Below are 21,643 nucleotides of genomic sequence, written 5' to 3' on the forward strand. Positions count from 1 at the left end.
AAGACCTCCGAAAATACTTAATAAAAGCTTGATTAATGTAGCTTTCCAATTGTCCATCGTTAAGTCAAACTCTAGTTTCTATATTTCAAGTTCTTTTCCTTCACCAAAGGTCCTTAAAGTACTTATTTTTGGGCGGGTTAAATTTCCAAACATCTTTAACATGCGGTTAAGAGATTCAACATAGCTAGACCCCCTTGAATCCCAATGGGAATGTACACTCTTGTTAAAATCCTTAACTAGTCCTTGACTGATAGCCCTTAGTTCCATATAGACTGCTCGTCCTAGGTTTTGCTTTTTATTCATGTCTTTAAATCAAACTCAAGTAAGTTGTACACTATCCTATCATTACTTATGCTTGAGACCTGGACGTCTAAGAAAAACTCGAATGGTTTCACCATTGTGTTCGCTTTGAAGATGTACAAGCGATGATAATTTAATACTATCTAATTGTTTGTTTTCTATATTGAATTGGCAAAAAGTGGTTTGATTTGTGAACATAGAATGGACTAGTATTTATAGATTTTCCTTGATGAACACATTGTGAAGAGTTCTACGTGTAGAAAGTTTGGCTTCGAATTGAACATATCTCACAAAATGGAGTCCAAAGTTTGTCAAAGAATCCTCATTTTATAATAAACTTTGCTCTTCTTAAGATTTCATATCATTTTTCTCTCAACACATACTCTAGTAGAGGTACAACTAATATTTTTCTAGTATGGCTCCTCCTATATATTTACTAGTTGTTTGTCATTGGGATTTCATTCATGTTGTGAAGTTATCATTAGAGTGGATGCTTTGTGAAATAGATTCTTTGCACTTCGAAATTTTGTAGCAACTTTACGATTGAATGTCAAAAAGGTATGACATTGTGTGCAGCATAGAAAGAAAATCCATAGAAAAAGCACATTATAACTTAATTTACAAAAATTAATCTATAAAAAATTAAGCATCTTGTACATTTGTTAAGTACACTCCAAATGAATTAAGTAGTGTCTTATTTTATATTTGCGGGTGCCAACTTTTTGCTAACACCTTGGTACTCAACTTTGGATTCCTTTGAAGCTAAAGTATCTATAATATATGCTTAATTCATTTGAAGGGTAGTTAACAAATATACAAGATGCTTAATTTATTTGTATTATGTCTGGGTCTAATTGAGTGTGTAATAAAGCATATGGGGCCAAATCTAATCTCCAATCTCATTAGTATGGAATTTGAAGACCATCCAAAATTCAAAGTTTAGGGGTCATGCCATATCTGGGCTTAGATCTAATGGTCATTCATGAATGGGATGTGGTAGTCTTCTCTTCAAGGCTTGGATCCACAGGTCAATCTTCAAAGTATGAATTGAGAATTCATATATACAAGTGTGAAGTTGATCATTGCTTTTCAGAGATGGCTCCAGGTGCATCCGGTTGCCACCTCAAATTCGACACTCAGATGTAAAGTTAGAAACTAAGACTCAATGATCATTTATGAAGGCCTTAGTCCATTAGCCACTAACTTTAAAAGCACAAATCCTTGGGTCAACTCAGTTAAAAGTTGAGGGATCTTGCAGTCAACTTTAGGGCTTAGATTTGTGCATTAGACTTCAAAGTCTAGATCCACACAACCATCTTCAACGATTAGGTTTGGTAGTGCTTTGCAAGGACTTGGATCTAGCTTTCACCCTCATAACTACGACTCTCATACCATGTCTGAAAGTCCAAATCTGAGATTCTGTGAAAAGCTCTGAGCCATTGGCCACTTTGGACTCCAAAGAGTATTGGATTGTTCTTAAAGACCCAAATACAGATGTCAACCCTTTGTGGTTCGAATTAGCCGTATCTTCTTCAAGGTAGAATTTGAAGATCCACTATCCAAAGCTTGGATTGCTCTAGCTACTAGTAAACTTGATCTTCTCCTCGCTTCTATAAGAATAGAATCGGTTGCACAAGAGGCACTATGGCCTCTCGATGGTTGGGCTCGGTCTCTGTCTTGGTACACTCAGAGAACTTCTTTATGCAAAAGATGAGCCCATCTTCCATAATAATGCATATTTTTTAAAGATAGTCATTCACAGACCTAGTTCACTGCAAGTGCAACATAAAACTATTTTTTGAGTAAATTACACATTTATATAATACTATCAACAAAAATTTAGAGATCACAAAAGTAGGCATTCACAAAAATTATGCATCTATATAATACTATCAACAAAAATTTAAAGATCACAAAAGTAGGCATTTATACCCCTCCAAACAACGTCAAGTGGAAGCATTCCGAACCATAGACAAATACAATATTTTATTTGACAACATTTGGTATCTAAATATACCTCTCTTAGAACGCGAGAAGTATGTTGGCTGCATTAAACACATCAGCTACAATATCCCAAACATCTCTACACAGCTCTCAGATGCTATGTGGCTAGTTGTACATCCTTCTTGAGATTATCATGAAGCTGCTGGTGGATAAGAACGTCAAGCTGCTGCTGCAGATTCTCATCTGTTGTCACTATCTCTGCCAAGTCCAGATTCCGAGGATGTTGGTCACCTATAATCCTCTTATTGCTCATTGTAGCATAGATGCTCACAAGTGTAGCATAGGTCCTTGTGAGGTCATATACCGGTGAGAGGTGTAGGCTAAAACATGGAAAGTAGATTGCGTGCGTGCTTAAGTGAGAAAGAGGACTTGCTCACAACAACGGATGGAGGCTCTTGCCTCCACGGGAGTTCAAGGGTTTAGAAGAGGTTTGCAGGGTTGAGAAGGGGGATAGGGTTGAGAAAGCTATCTAGGAGTGCTAGGGTTTGAAAAGGGTTGCAGGGTTTAGGAGGAGTCCAAGGTTTAGGAGTGGAGAGCTAGTCTCCTTCATGGCTTCAAGGGGTAAAGGGTTGAAAAGGAGGATCAAGGGAGGAAGGAGGATGTGGAGGTAAGAGGAGGAGGAGGAGAGAAGAAGAGAAGAGAGGAGAAGGAGGAGAAGGGAGGAGGAAAGAGGATGGAGGGGGGAGGAGGGAGGAGGAGGAGGAGGAGGAGGAGGAGGAGGGGGGGAGGATGAGAGATTGCAATGTTAGAGCATGCTATCACATGATAGTGTTGAGGGAGCATGGAACCAAGGAGAAAAAGAACATTAACACCAAAGTGCAGTGAACATTGAACCCAAAAGAGTGTGAGCTTCATTCATTGAGAGAGATTTATACATGTTGGTCTCTACACAAATCGTATGAACCTCAAGGGTGGGACCTCTTTTATAGGAGACCTCTTGGATAAGAGTCCCTCCACTTTTTGGAGTGACTTCTTGGGTCCCTCCACTTTTTAGAGGGACCTCTTGGGTTCACTTTTTAAGGGAACCTCAAAAAGTGTAAAATTTACTCCTTCTGTCTCTAGTTTTAGTATTTCTCTCTCTAGATCTTGATTTTGCAAGTATGATTGGATCTATTCTAGAGAGGATTTGGGCTATCATCATCCAAATAGATTCATCATACCACTATCAAGCTCAAGATATTTCAAGCAAAAATTTATCGCTACTTGAACACTCAACAATCTCATTTTTGTTGCTTTAGACCGCCGTCCTTCCTAGCCCTTGCTGCCACATAGTAAACATCTCCCCTAGATCCGATTGATTACCCATCCTTGGGTATATGATGTTGGGAGTGGGACATTTTTGTGTGTGTTGTGTCCATAGAGTCAGTGGTTGTCGAGGTGGTCCAGAGTTGATGAAAATCTTTTTGTTGTTATTGTAGTTGTCGGAGCAGCCTTTGCCTTTTGTTAGTGAGTGTTCCAAAGGTCCTATTTTCCAACAGTTCAAGTTGATAGTGATTCACATTTCTTTGCTTCATTGTGCACGTCGTTATGTACATGAACATTTTAATAAGTTGTGTTTGATCACTTTGTGTAGCATTTAATTTTGTTCACAAAAGCAAACTTTTTTTTTTTCAAAGAAAGGAACCTTCTATTGATGCTTGAAAGATTTCATGCAAGAGAACAGCCCCGAAGGTGCTGAGTATGAAAAATAAAAAAAGGCTGAAAGAAAGAAAACCAGCCTGTTCCAGAGAAGCCCAGCTCACTACCTAGGGGATCTCTGGAACTGGGGCTAATAGCCAAGTGGGGGGACTATATAGCCAGCAAATCCCTTGTGGAGTGAAGATGTAGAAAACACCTGCAGGCCAAGCCTTGCAAAAATGAGCACGCCTCTCAATAGTCGCCCTGGAGCCTAGAGTCCCACTCTCCCAGGTGGACTGTAGAGTGTAAATGATATCCTGCTAGATGGCAACAACCAAGGTAGTCGAGGGTGGAACCGGGTGCTCTCCCATCATAAAAGACTGCAGCGAGCCACCCAAATGTTCCAAGCCGTGATGCTAGCTACCACCTCCCAAACACTCTCCTCCCTAGGAGAAGGAGGAGCTAGAGTGTCAGGGGGGACTGCCTCGTGGAGTGCAATCCTTTGAATGCTCTGACCCTATATCCGGTAGGCTGGGGAGATCTCATCAATCTGAAACACGTGCCCTCCCTCTGCCAACCAAGCCACCATCCCCCAGGTGTAGTCTCCGTGGAGACACTACATACGTGTCATGATCCTGAGGGCTCTCATCCAAATCCTCATTGTACTACGATAGCTCCGAAACCGTTGTTAGATTACCCTCACTACTATCTAATGTGTTTGATGATCCTATATGCATTGCCCGATGTGTATCATCGGATTTAGAGATGGATTCACTTGTGTCACTACTCAATTGGCAAACCTACCTTTCTAATATTGCTTTGATCCTAGCCCGATCCTTCTCAACTGATTCTTCAATCATCATTGCAACATCAAATACCTCTGTTAAAGTTTTGCAACTATAGTGATCCAATTACTCTTTAATGTCCTCATGCAATCCCTTGACAAAATTTTTGAATAATTAGTGCTCTGTTAGTGACAATTTCTCTCAACGATAGTGTTTTCTAGCTTGTAGAAATAATCTGTCCATAGTATCCCGATTTTTTTGAACTACCCTTGGCAATGTCACTTTTTGAATCCTGTTGTTTGATGTTTTATGATTGCCCAAATTTGTGGATGATGCATCCTGATGGAGATCCAACATTGCTCCATCAACAACTACGAATTACAACATAAAATATTATCGTAGCATGGGCCACGAGTTTTGTATTTCCACGTTCATTTTGAGGTATCAGTCAAATGTTTTTTTGATGAGAGCTTGTGGGAACAAGTTCAAATAATCTTCCTCCTACCTTGAGGTGCCTCCAACCATTTTTTCTCAAACAAATCAATGAAATCTTGGGGATTACCTCCGCCTGACAACATAGGCATGTATGCAACTGGATCATGCTACATGTCAAGTTCTTGTGGGATTGACTCTAATTGATCCATTGTATTATTGGTATACATGTTGATGTATTCGAGATAGTCCTCTGGAAGTTAATCCCATATGGGTTCCATTGTGGGATGTTGACCACCAATTTTTTCTCAAACAAATCAATGAATTCTTGGGGATTACCTCTGCCTGACAACATAGGCATGTAGGCAACTGGATCATAATGCATGTCAAGTTCTTGTGGGATTGGCTCTAATTGATCCATTGTATTATTGGTATACATATTGATGTATTCTAGATAGTCCTCTGGAAGTTAATTCCATATGGGTTCGAACCATTGTGGGATGTTGATCACCAATTGATGGTGTCCTTTTTGAACAATGCCAATTTGTCGTTGACATGTTGCGCTTTGAGTAATACTCTAACAAAGTTTCCCAATAATTCTTTTAACTTTTATAGAGATATTGTCTAATCGTGTTGGTGAAGACTGCAAGCAAATTTGGTATGTTTACTCGAAGTTATGATGAATTTTATGTGGAAATGTGCCTCAAAATGCCACAATTATTGGCCTTGGAAATGATGTCAAAGATAAGGCCAAAAGTAGTGGATAATTTTTGTAAAACAAGCTCTTTTAGAATGTGAAAGGTGGGGTTTGATAGGGTCCAATTTAGCCTCCAAGTAACCAAGATATGGGCCCTTAACGTAGAGGGAAAAAAAGGCAATTTCAAGTTAGTTTTTACCAACCTCACTTAAATCTCGATTAGTTCTGTGTGCGCACGTGCAATGGAAAACTGCTATTCACCACCAATCTTCTTGCATCCCATGTGGTATATCTCCTACTAGCAAATTGTTATCCCTAACTAGGTGAACTATTTTCATGATTGCTCATAGTTTATAAACAAATGCATCTACTACATCTTCTATCTCCATGGCCTATCGTCCTGGCCGTGCATTTGGTCCACACAACCTTGCGGTTATTAGCAAAAGAAGATAAGATTGCTTCTTTGGTATCTTCTTATCCCAAACCCTACGGTTATTAGCAAAAGAAGTTAAGATTGCTTCTTTGGTATCTTCTTATCCTCTAAGATACAGCTTAGATGAATTGTGCCCATGCCATTTCTTTCGAAGTATTTAAAGATCCAATCTCAAAAACTGGTATAGGGGATAGGTTACACTACTAAACAGTCCTGGAGGACACCTCCCTCGCTCAACTAGGAGAACTGGAGCTCAAGGTTTGTAAGGCGCACCAAAAGCAGAAGAAAATTTGATCCAAGTACACTAGATGCCAAGAACACTCCAAGAGAGCAGGTGCAAGCAGAACAAGAGGTCTAGGGAGCACCCGAGTTGCAATGCAGCTCTTCTAAGATTAGGAACGATGCAAGAAACCAGTCCCAGGTGGCCCGAGACATGGTACAAAAGCCTGTAGAGGCTGACAAAGGGGGTCAAACAGGTTCGTTGAAGTTAAAGTGGAGTCCAACGACCAAAGGGAAGCTCCTGGATGAGCACTGCAACACCATGAACTCCTCACGGGTCCATGCAACTGAGCAATGGGCTGCAATCGAAGCAAGAAAGACCAAAAACTGAGGGGAAAAGAGGCGAAAACAAGGAGAAGGAAGGGGGAGAAGGGGCAGAAGAGGGAAGGCATGAAAGCAAAGGGCGATGGGGAGCAAGCAAGGCAATGCCGAGGGGGGGGGGGGCACAAGGAGCTGGCAGCTTCACCCTATTGCCGACATGCAATCCTTAAATCTCTTTTTCAAAACCAATATTAAGCTTAGAGCTCTTACCAGACATGAAAGCTCATACAGCAAAAGCTTACGAGCCCATTCGCACTCAAGCATGAGTTGTTTTCTAGGCCTTGACATTTGCAAAATTTTCATAATTGGTTGGTGCTAAGTAAGGTGACCAGACACTTGGGATAAGATGAACCATAAAGTGCTAAAAACAGTTAAACAGTATGGTTGGATGCATGAGTGCATTGTAACTGTTTCAGCTTCTCCTTCCATGAGTAAGAATGAGTAAGAAAAGGACTTAATCCATTAGAGAAAAACCCATCCATTTTCTTATTTTCTCTTAGCCACGCCAAAATGTGAGCACTAAGGTGGAATTCGATGGGACAAATTTGATCATCACGGTGTCTTAGGTTTAGAATAGTTTATAGCCTATAGTGCATAGAAATCTTTACAAAGCCTATTATGTTGAGAGTATTTGGTAGCTAGCTTGTGTGCTCGCCCAAGGACTTTGCAGTGGTGTCCCTAGACTTGGTTTAGGTAGCTCCCCAACCTTATGGCTAGTTGTCCCAATAGGGAGTTTTGGTTGCCTCTGCTGTTACTTTCCCCCCCCTGATGTGTGAGTAGGCTTGACAGTATGGAAGCACGTGCTGCTCATTTTCTATCTCCCCGTGGGGTAGATTTTGCACATTCTTTCATCTCTGGGGATCCTAGGCCTTGCCCCATAACTACAAAGTAACATCGTTCCGACATCCGAAACATCTGGAACGCTGTTCCAGGAAGCGAGGTGGAACAGGAATAGCACAGAACATCTCCCCCAAAAAATAAAAAAATGCTCTTTGAAAGTTTCAAATGGGTATTTTAGAGCTTATATAGCTGTAAAATGTTAGTTTCTTTCATTTTCTTGCATAGTTTTATGTCATGATGATGTGGCCTTCCGGTTCCAATTCCCACGTTCCCCCTTCCCAGAACGTTCCCGTCCCAACACCCAAATTTTTGAAACGTTCCTGTTCCATGGTAACTATGCCTTGCCCACCTGCCTCTCTCCACCTATATCATGGGAGCAATCCTTATTTTGCAAATTAAATCCCTTTTGAACAGACACTAAGCTAGTTCAAAGCATCGATTGCAATTTTAATTAGAATGAACTACCATATTTAGGCTGCATTGCACGGCCTCTAACTCTGAATGTAGAAATTTGATACCAAACAAGTCTTTGCTCCAATTACTGGTGATTTTGCCTGTGTTTCCATACTTTCTTAATGATCTTATAAGTAGTGCCACACGTAGCTTACAGATGTACATACTGCCCATACACACAGCCTTTCTGCCTTACCCTCTTCCAAGGAAGCATTGATTAAGAAGTATCGGAATTTGTGAAGGAATATTCAAACAGCCACCAATGAAACTAGCCCCTGAAATCTTTCTCTGTATCAAAAAGTACCTTAATCAGCAAAATTTGATAGAACCTGTTTAACATCCAACAAGATTCTCAGCCTTTATAACAAGGAATATGAAAGCAATATATGAAATCAAACCTTTTAACCTCCTTCTAAACCGAATGGTGGGTATACATTAAGCAAGATAGCTTCATAGAGCTGTTTGGACATAACTGCTTTGAAAAAAGGTCTCAGAAAACAGGGTCTGAAGTAAAAAAACCCTTTTCTGCAAATGACTACAATGCCTGTGGCTGAAAGCAATGCCAGATCTGACTTGCCAAAAAAGCCGGGGCATCCAAGCCAAAACCAAAGCAGCAAAAAACCAAAAGTCTTCACCTTACAAATGACCACTGAACCCATATAGGGACCAAACTGCACTGCCTGCCTTCTGAGTGTTTTTATTAAAAGCATGAAGCTTCTGAGAGATGTAGATGTTGTAGCTAGTTCTTCACTGTGGCCATCAAATTTGACTCACTGCTCAGATAAAATCAATTTGCTGTCAAGAAGACAGCTTGCAGAGCTCCAACTATATCATCAGCTGTCAAATTTGATCCCTGTCCCATCTGAAAATCAAGATAGAGTGACAGTCAGCCATATCTCAAAATTATCTATCAAACTTGAAAATTAAGCACTTGATATGGCTTGGATATATGCAATTCCCAACACATCATTGAAAGAATATCCTTGATTGGAAAACTATTTCCTGATGCACAACACTTCACACAAGATGGTGTTATCACTTCTCCAATCAATTGCATATTGTAATATTTTCAGGAACATGTCCAAACTATCCTGTAAAAACAAAAAAATTGTGCAGTCCGAATCTCATAACAGTCACCCACAGCTCGATTTGTGAATGTGTAGAATACACCTGCTAAGCCTTGCAGAAGCAGGTACACCCATCAGCAGTAGTCCAAGAACCAATCGTCCCTCGCTCCCATATGGTGCGCAGGATGGCTACTGTGAGTACCTGCTGGCCTTCCATTACTAAACTGCACCACGAAACCCATATGTTCCGAGCAATAATTCTGGACACCATCTCCCAAACACTATCCTCTCGATCGAATAGGCATGATCCCCCTCTGTCAACCAGGCTGCCCTGCCCCAAGGCACAATATGGAGGCCCCCCTCTACCGAATCCTTTGTGCTGTAGGGCACTCTACAGACAGTGCGGTATCGTCTCAAGGTCCCTCTACACTGGTGGCACCTCCCACCCACTCACGCCTGCTCCAACCATGGGCCAATGGGCAGTCCATTAAGGACCACCATCCACACAAAATTCCTAATCTTCCGTAGACCTAGGCCAGTCCATAGGCGGGACCAGAATCTGGTAATGGTCTCCTGGAGCACCTGCTTCTCTACCCCCACTCCCTCGAAGGCATCCAGGCAGCCGCATCTAGCTATAGGCACGTAGTATATGAGAAGAAGGGCATCCTATAATCCTCTTCGAGTGCTCTACTCTAGAAGGCCAAAACCACTCCTTGGGGGTAACACTATACCTCTCGTAGGGGACAACCCTCCCACAACCAAGATGCCACCAACACTGGTCCTGCCAGATCTCCAACTTAGGATCGCTTCCCAGTCACAGAGTCAGGGCTGGATTTGTATGCGAAGAGAGAAGACCATTCGGAGACCCGTCTCACCGACGTTATTCACGATACACAGACAGGTTTTGTTCAAGAATGCAGCATCTTGTACAACCTCTTCATTCTTTGGGAAGGCAGTGGGACTAAGCCCGTGAGGGTCAGTCTCCTCTAGCAATCCAAGAGTTCATATCCAGGAGGAAGCCGGATGCACGTGGGTGCATACATCTTTTGGATCCCAATCTTGGAGTCTCATTTCATTAAGCCTACCCACATTGTTTGTCCTCTATGAGCTCATCTTGATCTAACACCTCAAAAGGACATAGAGAGCTCCGGTAGTCCCATTGATCCTGTGCACATCTCCTGAATTGCTTTGATTTCGCATCTAGGCATTCAAAGACGGTAAAAATCCTAGAAAAGTGCCTCCAAACTAGAGTTCCGTCAGTTTATGGATGGGATTCCGTCAATGCCTCATAAAATCCCCAAATCAAAGACTTCTTGCACTTGGAGGCAATCGTTTTTCCTTGTCGATTCCCTTTCTAACACAATACGTTGAGTCACCATGATCAAAGCAGCTTTGCCCTCCCATTAGGCTTTGAGCATAGCAACTCTTGCATCCAAACTTTGCTCGGCTAACAAACCCTAGGCTTAAAGCGGGGCCTAAAATAAGCCACGTCAGAACTGAAGAAGACGTTGAGAGCACCCGACTGAGAAGCGCCTATTTGGTTTTTTTTTGACAAAGCAGAAGTTATAGCAGCCCACACAAGCCGGTGATGAAACGCCAAATAATCAACGACACTCCAATGTTACAGCCGGTATATGCAGATTCCACTTTGCACTCGCGTGCGACCTGCCCAAGTTCTTATACTTCTTCCAATGTCTCCCTCGTTCAGCGTCAACAAAACTGGGCTGTGTGCATCACATCTCAAACGATCGGATGTTCTGGCTGGGACAAGTGATAGCCCTTTCTCTGAATCTCCTGTAAAGACAAAGATATCGATACCAAGAAAATTGGCTCGTCTAGATGGATTCTCAGAATTGGAGCTTTTGCCCAGCCCACACTATGCTACCCTGAACTCTGATACCAAATGAAAATAACCAACATAGTTCGCTGAATTCTTTCACGGGTCATTGCGTAAGAAATCTCTCCTCCCAGCCTTGCTCTGTAGCATAAACTCACGATTCAAATCATTCATGCATTGCAATTCACGTGTTCACATGTTCACAACCAAGGCCCCCACTTTTACCCCTTCTTGGGATTCCTTAGGACCATTTGCCCCTAGGCATAATCTCTAATTAGGAATACCTAGGCCTTTGGCCTTTAGACCCACCTAGCATGCAAACCACCCTCATCAACGAGCTGAACATTAACCCCTTCAACCATAATACATGAAGCTCAACACACATTACTTGCAATTATGGGTTCTCTAAAAGGAAAAATGCGGAGTGAACCTTCCGAGGCCATGTTAGCTCAGCTTGAGCATAACAGTCCATTGCGGCATTGAAATTAAAGCCCCTAAAAGGATGAGAAGTACTCCCAACAGCTGCGATAGAATCTCTTTTGTGAGGTTGCAAGATCAAGAATGGGACATCGAGATAGTTCCAAGGTCTCAATCGCTAGAACTTTGTCGAGAGGGGATGCCCTAGGCGATGTTGTGGCCCTTGGAGAACAGTGGGAGTCTCCAATTCCGACACTGTGGAAGCCATATGCCCTGGCTAGTGAAGGGGTGGGCTAGGATTGAAATGAGGAAGTTGAGCTTTGGCCAGAGTGAGCAAAGGACCTAGGCAAGGGTGGACACTGTTGAGGCAAGATAAGAGAGTAGGGGGGTGGAAGTCAAAAGCTGGAAGGGGCGGGGGAGATGAATGGGAGGCAAGTGACAAGTGTGATCACTGGCTACACTACAAGGGCATTAGGAGGTGGTGGAGGGGGCGCGGATGGGTGGACAAGGGAGAGGGAGAAGAAGAGGAGGGTGACAGGGTGACTAGCCGTGGAGGCACAGGGGGAAGGGGGTCTGGAGGCAAGGGAAGAGGGGATGATGGTAATAGGGACACTGAGGTGCTTGGGGAGAGGTATTCTCCCTCATGTCTTGCAGGAAGTTTTGAGAGGCCCTCTTTGTCTGGTTCGATCAGCTTCGCGATACTCACAGCACACCTACTGTCATTGATTTGCGCGGCGTCTTCGATTCTTCCTAGTTCTCTTGCCAGGCTTCTTGCGGTCCATGCGAGCCAAGCCCTTGCAGATTGCTCAAACTAAGGGGTCTATGACTCGTATGCTATTTGTCTATACAAAAAGGTCTTATCCTTTCGACTCTCCCATTCTGTAATAGTCAAGGTTGCGAGTGGCAAGAGGTGACCTGCACTGGCAAGGGTAGGATCTTGCCATTGCCCCATCTATCTCACCTGAGGGAGGCCTACAACCTCGACCCCTATCCCAACTCCCACTTTTGAGGGTCTCTAGACGAATCTCTACTAGCAGGGACTCTGAGAACTCCGCAATCACCGTGAGTAGTGAAATACTATCATCCACAAGGACCAAGGCTGTTGTAAGTGGGGAATTCACGGTTTCAAACCTGTCGTCACCATAGAAAAGCGTGGTACCAAGATATGAAGAAAACCAAGTGCAGGCCAAGAAAGATAGGGCTTTGCTCCACAAGGGCTTGGGTATTGATGATGGGGGAACTCAGCTAGAGAAGAAGACTCCTCTCCCATAGAAAAAAACCTCCTAGATTCTAGTGCCAAGCTTGCTTGGACCCGGTCTCAAAACAGACTCCAAGTGGGTGTGGGGCCTAATATAGACGAGGGAATCCAACTAGAGAAGAAGACTCCTCTCCCATAGATGGTGACCTCCTAGAGTTTGTCACCTTCCAGTGCCAAGCTCACCTGGAACTTGACTGTAAATGGGATATGATGGGGCCAACCAATGCTTTGTCCTAAAGGGTTTGCACGGCTATTTGCACCTGCTGCTTGTCCTCTGATGAAAGGGAATTTGAGCGGCGGGGGCAACTGAGGGAACTACCATGAAAAGCCCAGGCGGATGGGAACTCTTGGCTGTTAAGGTAGCCTGAGGGGAAAAGGCAAGTGAAAGGGTGACAGGGGATGGAGAAGGGGGGGGGGGGAGGGAGGGATGAAATGAGCGGGAAAAAAAGAGGAAGGGGGGAGAGGTTGGGGGGGGAAGTGGGGTTCTGCAGCCTACTGGGAAAGGGATCAAAGAACAGCCGTGGTGGCCAAGGAACTTGGAGGCAGCTGCTGTCCTATCCCCAAGCAGGAGGGTGGCAAGGCAAGGCTGGGCATTGCTACAGCCCAGCGACAGAGCCCAGCGACAGGGTGACAGCCAGCAAAATGCTGGCACTAACAGCACGAGGGCGGCAGAAGGGAAATGGAGTTGAAGAAGCCCATGAAGAGGCCTCAAGTAGCACGAAGGCAGCCCACAACCAGCAGCAATCACGAGGACATGGCAAAGGGAGGGGCGGCGCACTGATTGAGAAGCGGGGGAGAAAAAGTGCAGTGGCGTGGGACAGTGTGATGGGAAGGCGGAGGGGGGGCTAGTGGGAGAAATAGAGCAGAAGACGACCAGTTTCCTTTTGCTGCTAGTCAGCCTCCTTGTTGAGCATCCATTTATACAAAGGTCTTAGTATGGGGTTTCTGTCAACAATCTGGAGGTAAAGGGCAGACTCAGCTGTAACAAAGGCTGCTATTGCACTAAAGGAGGAGGCTAACAAAAAAGTAGAACTAAGTACGTCCTCACAATTTTCTTTCAAGAGTGAGCTGATCAGAACCCATGAAAGCATTGACATCTTAAATATATCAGTGAGCATTCTGTGTTCAGAACAGGCACGTCAACTACTAAGATACAATTAATTGGAGGAACCCATTACAAAAAGAACCACCACCTGGACATTAAAAGTCAGATCAAAGTTTTCTTCTGTAAAGGTGAGAACGTTGGCATTTAGAACAACCAGCTCCAGCTTTTCAAGCTCTCCAACACTTCTCAGCAGGATTCCTTTCCTTTTCTTGCAATGAATTCGAATCAGGACATTGTTTTCTACAATCCGAACCTCAATTTCTGGCATATCAGAGTTACATGCAGGCTCCCCAGCTTCAATGGTTCCAAATGATGACCCACCAACTTTCTTTTGATCTTTGACACATATCTTAGAGCCACCATCTTCCTTTTGTATTTGTTCTTCCAAGGATTTTATTTTTTCTTGTAAGCGCTTTACGTACTTAATGGTATCCCCCAGAATAGATGCTTTGTCTGTCTGCAAAGTTTCCAAAAAATATATAGCATCTCATGGAATGTAGTATCAATTTAAAACCCATGCATACAAATTCCACAAGGTTAAAAAAAGTTAGTGACACATGGATCTATGTGGAATATTTAGAACCCTTTCAAACACATTAACAGGCTGAGAAGGCCACTTTTGAAAGCAGGAAACTACGTTACCCTTTTCAAGTCTGGAACAGTTGCAGATAGAGCAATGAAGCGCTGTGTAAGCTTTTCACGGCGTTTCCGCTCAGCCATAATGTGGTCTTGCGTATGACCTGATGCCCTTATGGGACTGAAAGATGTATTAGTTGCACTACTTGCACTGTGCTTTGTTAAATCTATAGGCCAGAGTTCTGATCCTTGTTTCCCTTGAGCTAATTCAAATATAGAAATTTTATCTTCTCCAGGTCCAAGGGTGTTCCACCCTTCCGAAGCAGACACATCTGAGCCTTTACAAGAGAATAGGCTTCGTGAGGCTACAGTTGCATCTTGTAGCTTTCCTGGTGAAGGATTTTGTATTGGATCACTGGGGAATTCATGTTGATGAAATGAAGATGAATGAAACAATGGCTGTCCAGAACTGTGCTGAGGGGGACGTATTGGTTGGCCTGAAGTTGGATCCCATGAGAATAGTGTTGGGAAATTCAACCTCCCTCCTTCAATAGTAGCACCACTCATCCCTGCATACAGTGGCTTCACACATGAATGAGTATAGAAGAATTGTTAACCTACTTACCCAAAGTCAATACAGATATTCCAATGATTTGAATGAAGTGCATCACCCATGACTGAAGAGTTCTTCCAATTTGATTTTCCAGAGAACTTCCCCAGCTCCTGTACTGGACTTGAGCCTTCCATTCCCTGCAAGCCCAATATAAATTTTGGTCAAAGATCTAAGCAGAAGGAGAGTATCAATGGCATGGGAAAACAGTCATATGAGAAAACGAGGTTAGGGATTCGAGTTCAGAGCCTGCTAATAAGAATTGCATTGGATAAAGTCTTGGCACTTGACCATTTTTAGCCAAGATGTGTTTACCATTTTGGGAACATGGGGAGACAGCATGTAGAAGGACAGTCCTTTAAGAAGGCATCTATCTGGAATACAATATGGTAGATTTGGGAAGGCCCTAACATGGAAAAGAAAACGTTGACACGAATAAATAGGACCTTTGGCTTAAAAACAAACAACAGGTATACAAATATAGAGGATTAGATGGCATAATTCTATCTCCACCCGCTCTCCAACTTGGCAAAATTTCAATTTCAGTCAGAAAGCTGCTGAGTGAAAAGTATAAGGTTGTGTTTGGTGACGGTGAATGCATTGTGATTGACAAAGAAAGAGAAATCAAGCTAGTCATAAAAGGCAGGCTAGCTTGATGACTTTTCAGACTTGGAGGGAGTGTTGTGAAAGACCATGCCAACATAGTGATGGAAGATCAGCTTAGTAGGTTCGGACACCTTATTTAGAAAGCTCTCAAGCTCTTGAGAAATCTGAAAATGGTTAATTTCGTTGACAGTATACATGAAAATCAGTATATTCTGAAGCATGCCTGCTTGGAAAGAAAGATGCACAGGAAACCATTTGGAAAGGAGCAACTCATGAGGGCAAGAAAGAGACTTGAACTAGTACATACAAATCTAGCAGACCCTATGAAATAGCAAGATGTATGCTAAACGAAAGCAGGCACCAAAAAGATTTTGGGCTGAGTCTTTAAACACAGCAGCACAAGTTATAAACAAGTCCTACAAAATCTGTGAAGAATATGACACCAGCTTGATGACAAAGTAGTGAAGTGCATGTTCATTGGATATAATGACCAATCAAAGGCTTACAATTTACATGATTTAGAAAATAATAACATTCTGATCGTTAGCACTGCTATTTTTATTAAAGATGATAGTCCTTTTGGTGAAGTAAACAATGAAATCCCACTTGATATTCTCAGAAAAATAGAAGGATAGTATGAACCACAAGAAGATCAACCATTGAAGATGCCAAACAGTGATGGTGAAAGAGGGAAAACACCTGAGCAAAGAGTTGAAGAAGATGCCATATCACAAGACCCTCAACGGCTTAGCTTGGATGATGATAATGAGTCTGAAAGTGAAGTACAGTTTTGGATGAGTAGCACGTGCAAGAGACACCAAAGTAAAAGGACAGAGTTCCTAGGTGGTAAGGCTCAAAGGTTGAGAATCTAATGGAGAGCAGCTCAAAGAGCAAAAAATGGGGCAGTGTGAATAAAAGCCCTTGTGTACAGGAACGTGGATGAGAATGAGCCTAAGAGTTTCAAGAAAGCACAAAAATAAAAAAAGTGGTTGGATTCTATGCAAGCTTAATATGATGCCATTGTGAACAAAAAAACTTGGGAACTTACAAAGCTTCCTGCAGGTAAAAATATTGTTGGATACAGATGGGTTTATAGGTGAAGTACAAAGCAGATATGGCAGCATAGACAAGTTCACAGTAAGACTTGTTGCAAAACGGTATTCCCACAAAGAAAAAAAGAGAGAATACTTTGAGACCTTTGCACCTTTAGCAAAGTATAACACTGTGAAAGTGGTAATTGCTTTAGCAGCACAACATGGCTAGAATCTTCATCAAATGCATTAAGTCAGCCTTCTTAAATGGTGACTTGCAAGAAGTACATATGGGACAGCCAACAGGTTTTGTGAAGCGAGGACAAGAACACAAGGTGGGCAGGTTGATGATGTGGGATCAAACAAGCACGAAGGTCTAGGTATTCCAAGATTGATGGTTCCTTTGAGAGCATAAAAATGAAGAAAAGCAAATCAGGATCTTTGTTTCCCAGGAGAAGTATGCAATGGAGCTACTCAAGAAGTTTAGAATGGAAGATTGTAAACCTACAGCCATACCAATGGAACAGGCTACATGAATGTGAAGATGTGGATGCCGCTCTTTGTGGGCAGTCTTATTTATTTGCCTGCTGCCAAGCCAAATATCTCACATTCAGAGGTAGTGGTAAGCCAACAAATCGCTCAGCCAAATTCCGTTCATTGGAAAGCTTCAAAGAGAATCGTAAGGTATGTGAAAAGTACCTTGCATATGGGGTTACTACATGGGGAATCACAGGCTGTATGCACTCAGCATGGGGATCATTCTGAGACCCGTGATGCTATTATGCACCAGATGGTGACTTTATGGCATATGCTCGACTCCCTTACAGTTTTGGGCTCTCCCATGTCCTTTCAAATGGATCAGTCTGTATCTCAGTCTGGGAACAATTTTGGAATCAATGATGCATTCTTTTCACTGCCAGGCGGTTTCATAACAGATATTTGGAGCGCGTTTATCTAGAGCTTTCCATGCCTATTCAGACTGATCCCATCCATTCTTGGTCTACCAAATGGCACGAAGCTTTCCAAAATATGATGATGAGTCTGCCCATGGACACTATTGGCCTATTCACTCTACCAATCACTGTGGGAGCGAGGTCAATCCCCCTAACAATTTCACTTAACATGATGCCTGTTCAAGGACCACCACACACAGCTACAGAATCATGTTCTCACCTCACAGCATGAAAACACCCATAGCCTGCCTCGGCGGCCCATGCACCAGATTGGAGGCATGGCGTTTGGCAAAATGGGCACAAGTGGCCAGGTAGACATTAATGACATGCTCTCTGATACTTTCTAGGCATGTCATGCTCTACTAAAAGACAACAGAGATGAGATGACACTTTATCTCACTATAAGAGCCTTAAGAGGGATGATGGACGTGGATTTGGTACTCTAATCTATGATTATGGGTTTTTGCCAAGGTATCCTTGATAACATACCTCAAGCTTGCATAGAAAAATTTACGTGGAAGTTCATTTTAACAGTTACCACATACGCTAATGTCTATATCATGCAACTCATCCAAGTTGGTGAGGTGAAGCATGTGGCTTCTTCACAAACCAAGTACAGCTACCAAGCTTTGACTGATCACATTGTTAGTGCTCCTTGAGGGCCCTGAAACTTGCTTTCTCTACAAGTTGCTAGTAGCTGCTTCATTTATGAGTTAGCAATGCTCCCATAGCTTGGCCCTTCAAATGTATTGTCTCTTCAATTGAGAGAGTGACGCACAAATTTCATCTCTACGCTCCCTACTCATGAAGTCCACTCTTGCTTCTAATTGATTGACAAGGAATAAGGCAACTCTGAAAAATTTATGAAGCTTGAACTCCTATTCTGAAAAGTGGAAGCTGCACACTTCATCAATTGCCACCTATTACTTCGTGTGAAAGCTCAACTAAAGAGATGAGGGACGTGAATGTGAGGACATTGTTGCACCCAATGGAGGTGAGTGAGGAAGTTGGCATTTGAAAAAGAAATGAAAAAACTCTTACGTGGACTGCTACTACTGACAGCAGAAGACTTGAACTACTGCCTGCTGTATTCCTTACAGCCTTCAATTACCAAGTGCACAATGAATACAACTGAGTCACTAGGGCTGGATATAGCTTCAGAAGAACTATGATTCTCCTTGGGATAATTCAGCCCAAGAGGCTGCTAGTAGGCTTTACTCACAGCTGATGAGGGCTAGAATTGCTAATGGCTGCTGATGCTGGAATGATCCCAAACACCTGGCTGTAAGGCCCTGCTGAACTGGCCAACCCAGGCACTGTCCTGACAAGTAAAGTATAGACTGACCGCTCCCGCTGTTGATGTTGGCAGACTGGTCGTGTCCAAGCGTATCAAGGCTGCTCTGCAGCTTCTAGTGCCTTATGCTATGTACATGGCAGCCATCTCCTAGCTCCTGCTGTAGCAGATCTACAGCTTACTCTTGCTTCCTCTTTATGGTGGCCCTGGAGAACACTAGCCCAGAGGATGCACGTGACAAAGGAGGATTTGCATTCATTGCATTGTAGTCGTGGCTAGAAATGGTGGGAGAATATGTGCTATGACATGTATGCACTTGTTATTAATCCAGAATTAAACAGAGCAGGGCAGGAGACTGATCTGGAAATCAATGAAAGGTGGCTCCAAGCCATTGACGGACACATTTCAGAGTTGAGAGGTTATGTTGCCTCACCAAGCTGCAAAGGAAAAAATGACAAGGCTGATCTCATTGATGCCGGGAGAATTTTCATGCAGACACTCAGTGTCTCTATCAATGGTGTACTTGAGCCTTTCAATGTACTTCGTGCCATTCTAGATCAAAAGTTTGTCTGCTTCTTGCTAAGTATCCAAGACTCACTGCTTCTACCTGCTTTACTCTGGAGGTGAGCCAAATCAGACTGCAAGTCATATGCATTAGGATTAAGAAGGAGATGCTAGTTGTAGCCAAGGATGAGGAGCGACAGCGGGATCATTTAGGGAACAAAAATGAATGTGTTTTATTATTGAGGTTCATTCGATGATCGTTCTACCTATTGGGTTGCATGAGTTTCCTCACGATATCTCAAGCTTATTTCGTGTTAGTAAATTTTATTCTGAGCTTTGCCGAAGACCCCCTTTCACATATTTAAAATGTTTTGACATGAGCTTTATTCGATCATTCAAAACAGGTTTGGCAAATGTTTCCTGCACTTAACAATGCTTGAAAGTTGTATGTATCGTTAACGTTTAGCCCTGTACAAAAAATGTAATGGCCCATGACAAAAACAGGCCAACATGTATGGTTCCTTTGACACAGATCTTAGTTCTACACTCTCCATACATCTCGCTTCACCAACCCTGATATCTGTGAACACATGCACCAGTCAAAATAGATCCTTCATAGTTATCCATCCTTCTGGGCAGCATTGAGGGAGCATACCTGACTACATCTGTATATCTTCTGCAAACTCACACACCCTGCCAATCGACAATTGTTCCCCTTTTATATATTCATGTGGCATGCTTGGGCAAAGATTGCCTCAGTGTAACCTAGTTTCAAGTGCAAATCTCCTTGCAAAATGATGACAGCTATCATCCCCAATGAGAGCTGCTGAAACAGGCTCAAAGCAAGCGCGCTCAACGGGAGATGTCAAAGCAAAATGGGTCCAGGTAGTTGTAAGTCAATGGCACTGTTTCCATTAACTTTATATATATGTAAGGACCAATAAGATAAAGCTTCAGGGCTACAAGTCGAGTTCAAAATAATTGACGGACAAAAATTCTTGCGCTTTCATTGGCTCTATAAGAAACCGATGCTCTTCAGTCAGTGGCATCCTAGTTTGCAGATGCTAGGCGAGGCGACATATGCTTTTCATGAGGTTGATAGGTGAAATTTCCACTGGAAAGATGTCGTGATACATGAGTATCGTGAGCCCAGCTATCGTGAGATACTAGAGTGAGCTACTCAAAAGCAAGTCGCGGCTGAACGGATACAGAAGCCTCACAATATCCGGTAGTCCCAGTGTGGCCCCATTGGATGACGGACTCTGTGACAACCCCGTGGCCGACGTGCATGAGGTATCCATCTCCCGTCAACTGCAAACGTCAGATTAAGGAGCAGGTGAAATACAAAACACCATTGACTTGAGCTAAAATCCGATTCGACTTCTTGAGAGCTAAATCATAAAAGCGAAAACAACTCAACATCCACACGGCCTGAAACTTTCGTGGGCATCCAAGAAAAGAGTTAACGAAATCCGACTGACGAGCAGAACGAGAGCACTATCTCGATTCATCACGCACCTCACTCTCGATTCCTGACTCAAAAATCACGTACAGGTCACGGGCCGAGGCTGAAGTTCGTTGCAAGGAATGATGGCGCATTACACAAGTAAATTGTGGTAGATGTAAACTTTGTCACAGAATGGGGAGTCAAATCAGCAATGGGAAGTAGAGAGATTCTTTGCAACTCGACAATATTGATGAGGTAACGCAAAATTCGGGGATGATCTTTCGGTGCCTCGATTCACGTGCTCCATGCATTCAACATTTGACGTAGACACGAGATTACATGAGCATCTCGCATGATCCTCCTCCTCCTCCACACGTGTGTTTTCTCATTCAAGGCCAATGCCCCGTGTGACTGCCGCTCACGGTATTAGTATTGTGGCATCTCGCATGATCCTCCCTCATGCCCACACGTGTGTTCTCAACAGCGGCGGCAGCTCCACCACTCCCCAAGGTTGCAGTCACATCGCCCAACGTGTGACCACTCATGACTCTTGGCAACTCTAGTGCTTAGAAAAAGTATTACAGGTAGTTATGTTTTCTCCCTAATGTAGTAGAGTTTGCCCAATTAGACGGATGTTACAACTTTGGGATTACATATATATATGCAAACCGCTTCTTGGCATACCAACACTCGGACTCGTCGTACCGTACTTGTTACATGCCTTACAGAACTTTGTTCTACGTTCATTTGCAGTGTGCCCCTCTTGGAGCATTTGTT

The 21,643-nt window shown here is 43.1% G+C and overlaps 1 protein-coding gene across 3 annotated transcripts; it reads right to left on the minus strand.

Moving 5' to 3' along the window:
- Positions 1–8,229: 8,229 nt before the first annotated feature.
- On the minus strand, positions 8,230–21,132 carry LOC147889448 (uncharacterized). 3 transcript variants are annotated; one of them, XM_087391627.1, is made up of 6 exons: positions 20,938–21,132; positions 20,629–20,730; positions 15,093–15,171; positions 14,488–14,990; positions 13,934–14,302; positions 8,230–9,023 (listed from the first exon to the last, which is right to left on the minus strand). In XM_087391627.1, exons 1-6 carry the CDS (start codon positions 21,016–21,018, stop codon positions 8,949–8,951), a joined length of 1,209 nt encoding a protein of 402 aa, XP_087247753.1. In that variant the 5' UTR covers positions 21,019–21,132; the 3' UTR covers positions 8,230–8,948. The 3 variants fall into 3 exon arrangements, with proteins under 3 accessions (XP_087247753.1, XP_087247754.1, XP_087247756.1); XM_087391628.1 differs by having other exon boundaries at positions 20,640–20,730; positions 20,938–21,073; XM_087391630.1 differs by lacking the exon at positions 20,629–20,730.
- Positions 21,133–21,643: the final 511 nt, after the last annotated feature.

This window comes from Dipteris shenzhenensis, chromosome 20 (assembly GCF_047967505.1).
Source record: "Dipteris shenzhenensis isolate YYH24624 ecotype China chromosome 20, Dip_SZ_1.0, whole genome shotgun sequence".
Classification (NCBI taxonomy): domain Eukaryota; kingdom Viridiplantae; phylum Streptophyta; class Polypodiopsida; order Gleicheniales; family Dipteridaceae; genus Dipteris; species Dipteris shenzhenensis.

Bases quoted from the DNA above. Each gene is read 5' to 3' on its own strand.
- LOC147889448 (XM_087391627.1), bottom strand. From the start codon at position 21,018: ATGCGCCATCATTCCTTGCAACGAACTTCAGCCTCGGCCCGTGACCTG. The intron at 20,731-20,937 runs GTGCGTGATGAA...TGACGTTTGCAG, and splicing joins AGTCAGGAATCGAGAGTGAG to TTGACGGGAGATGGATACCT. The intron at 14,991-15,092 runs GTGATGCACTTC...CACTGTATGCAG, and splicing joins GAAGAACTCTTCAGTCATGG to GGATGAGTGGTGCTACTATT.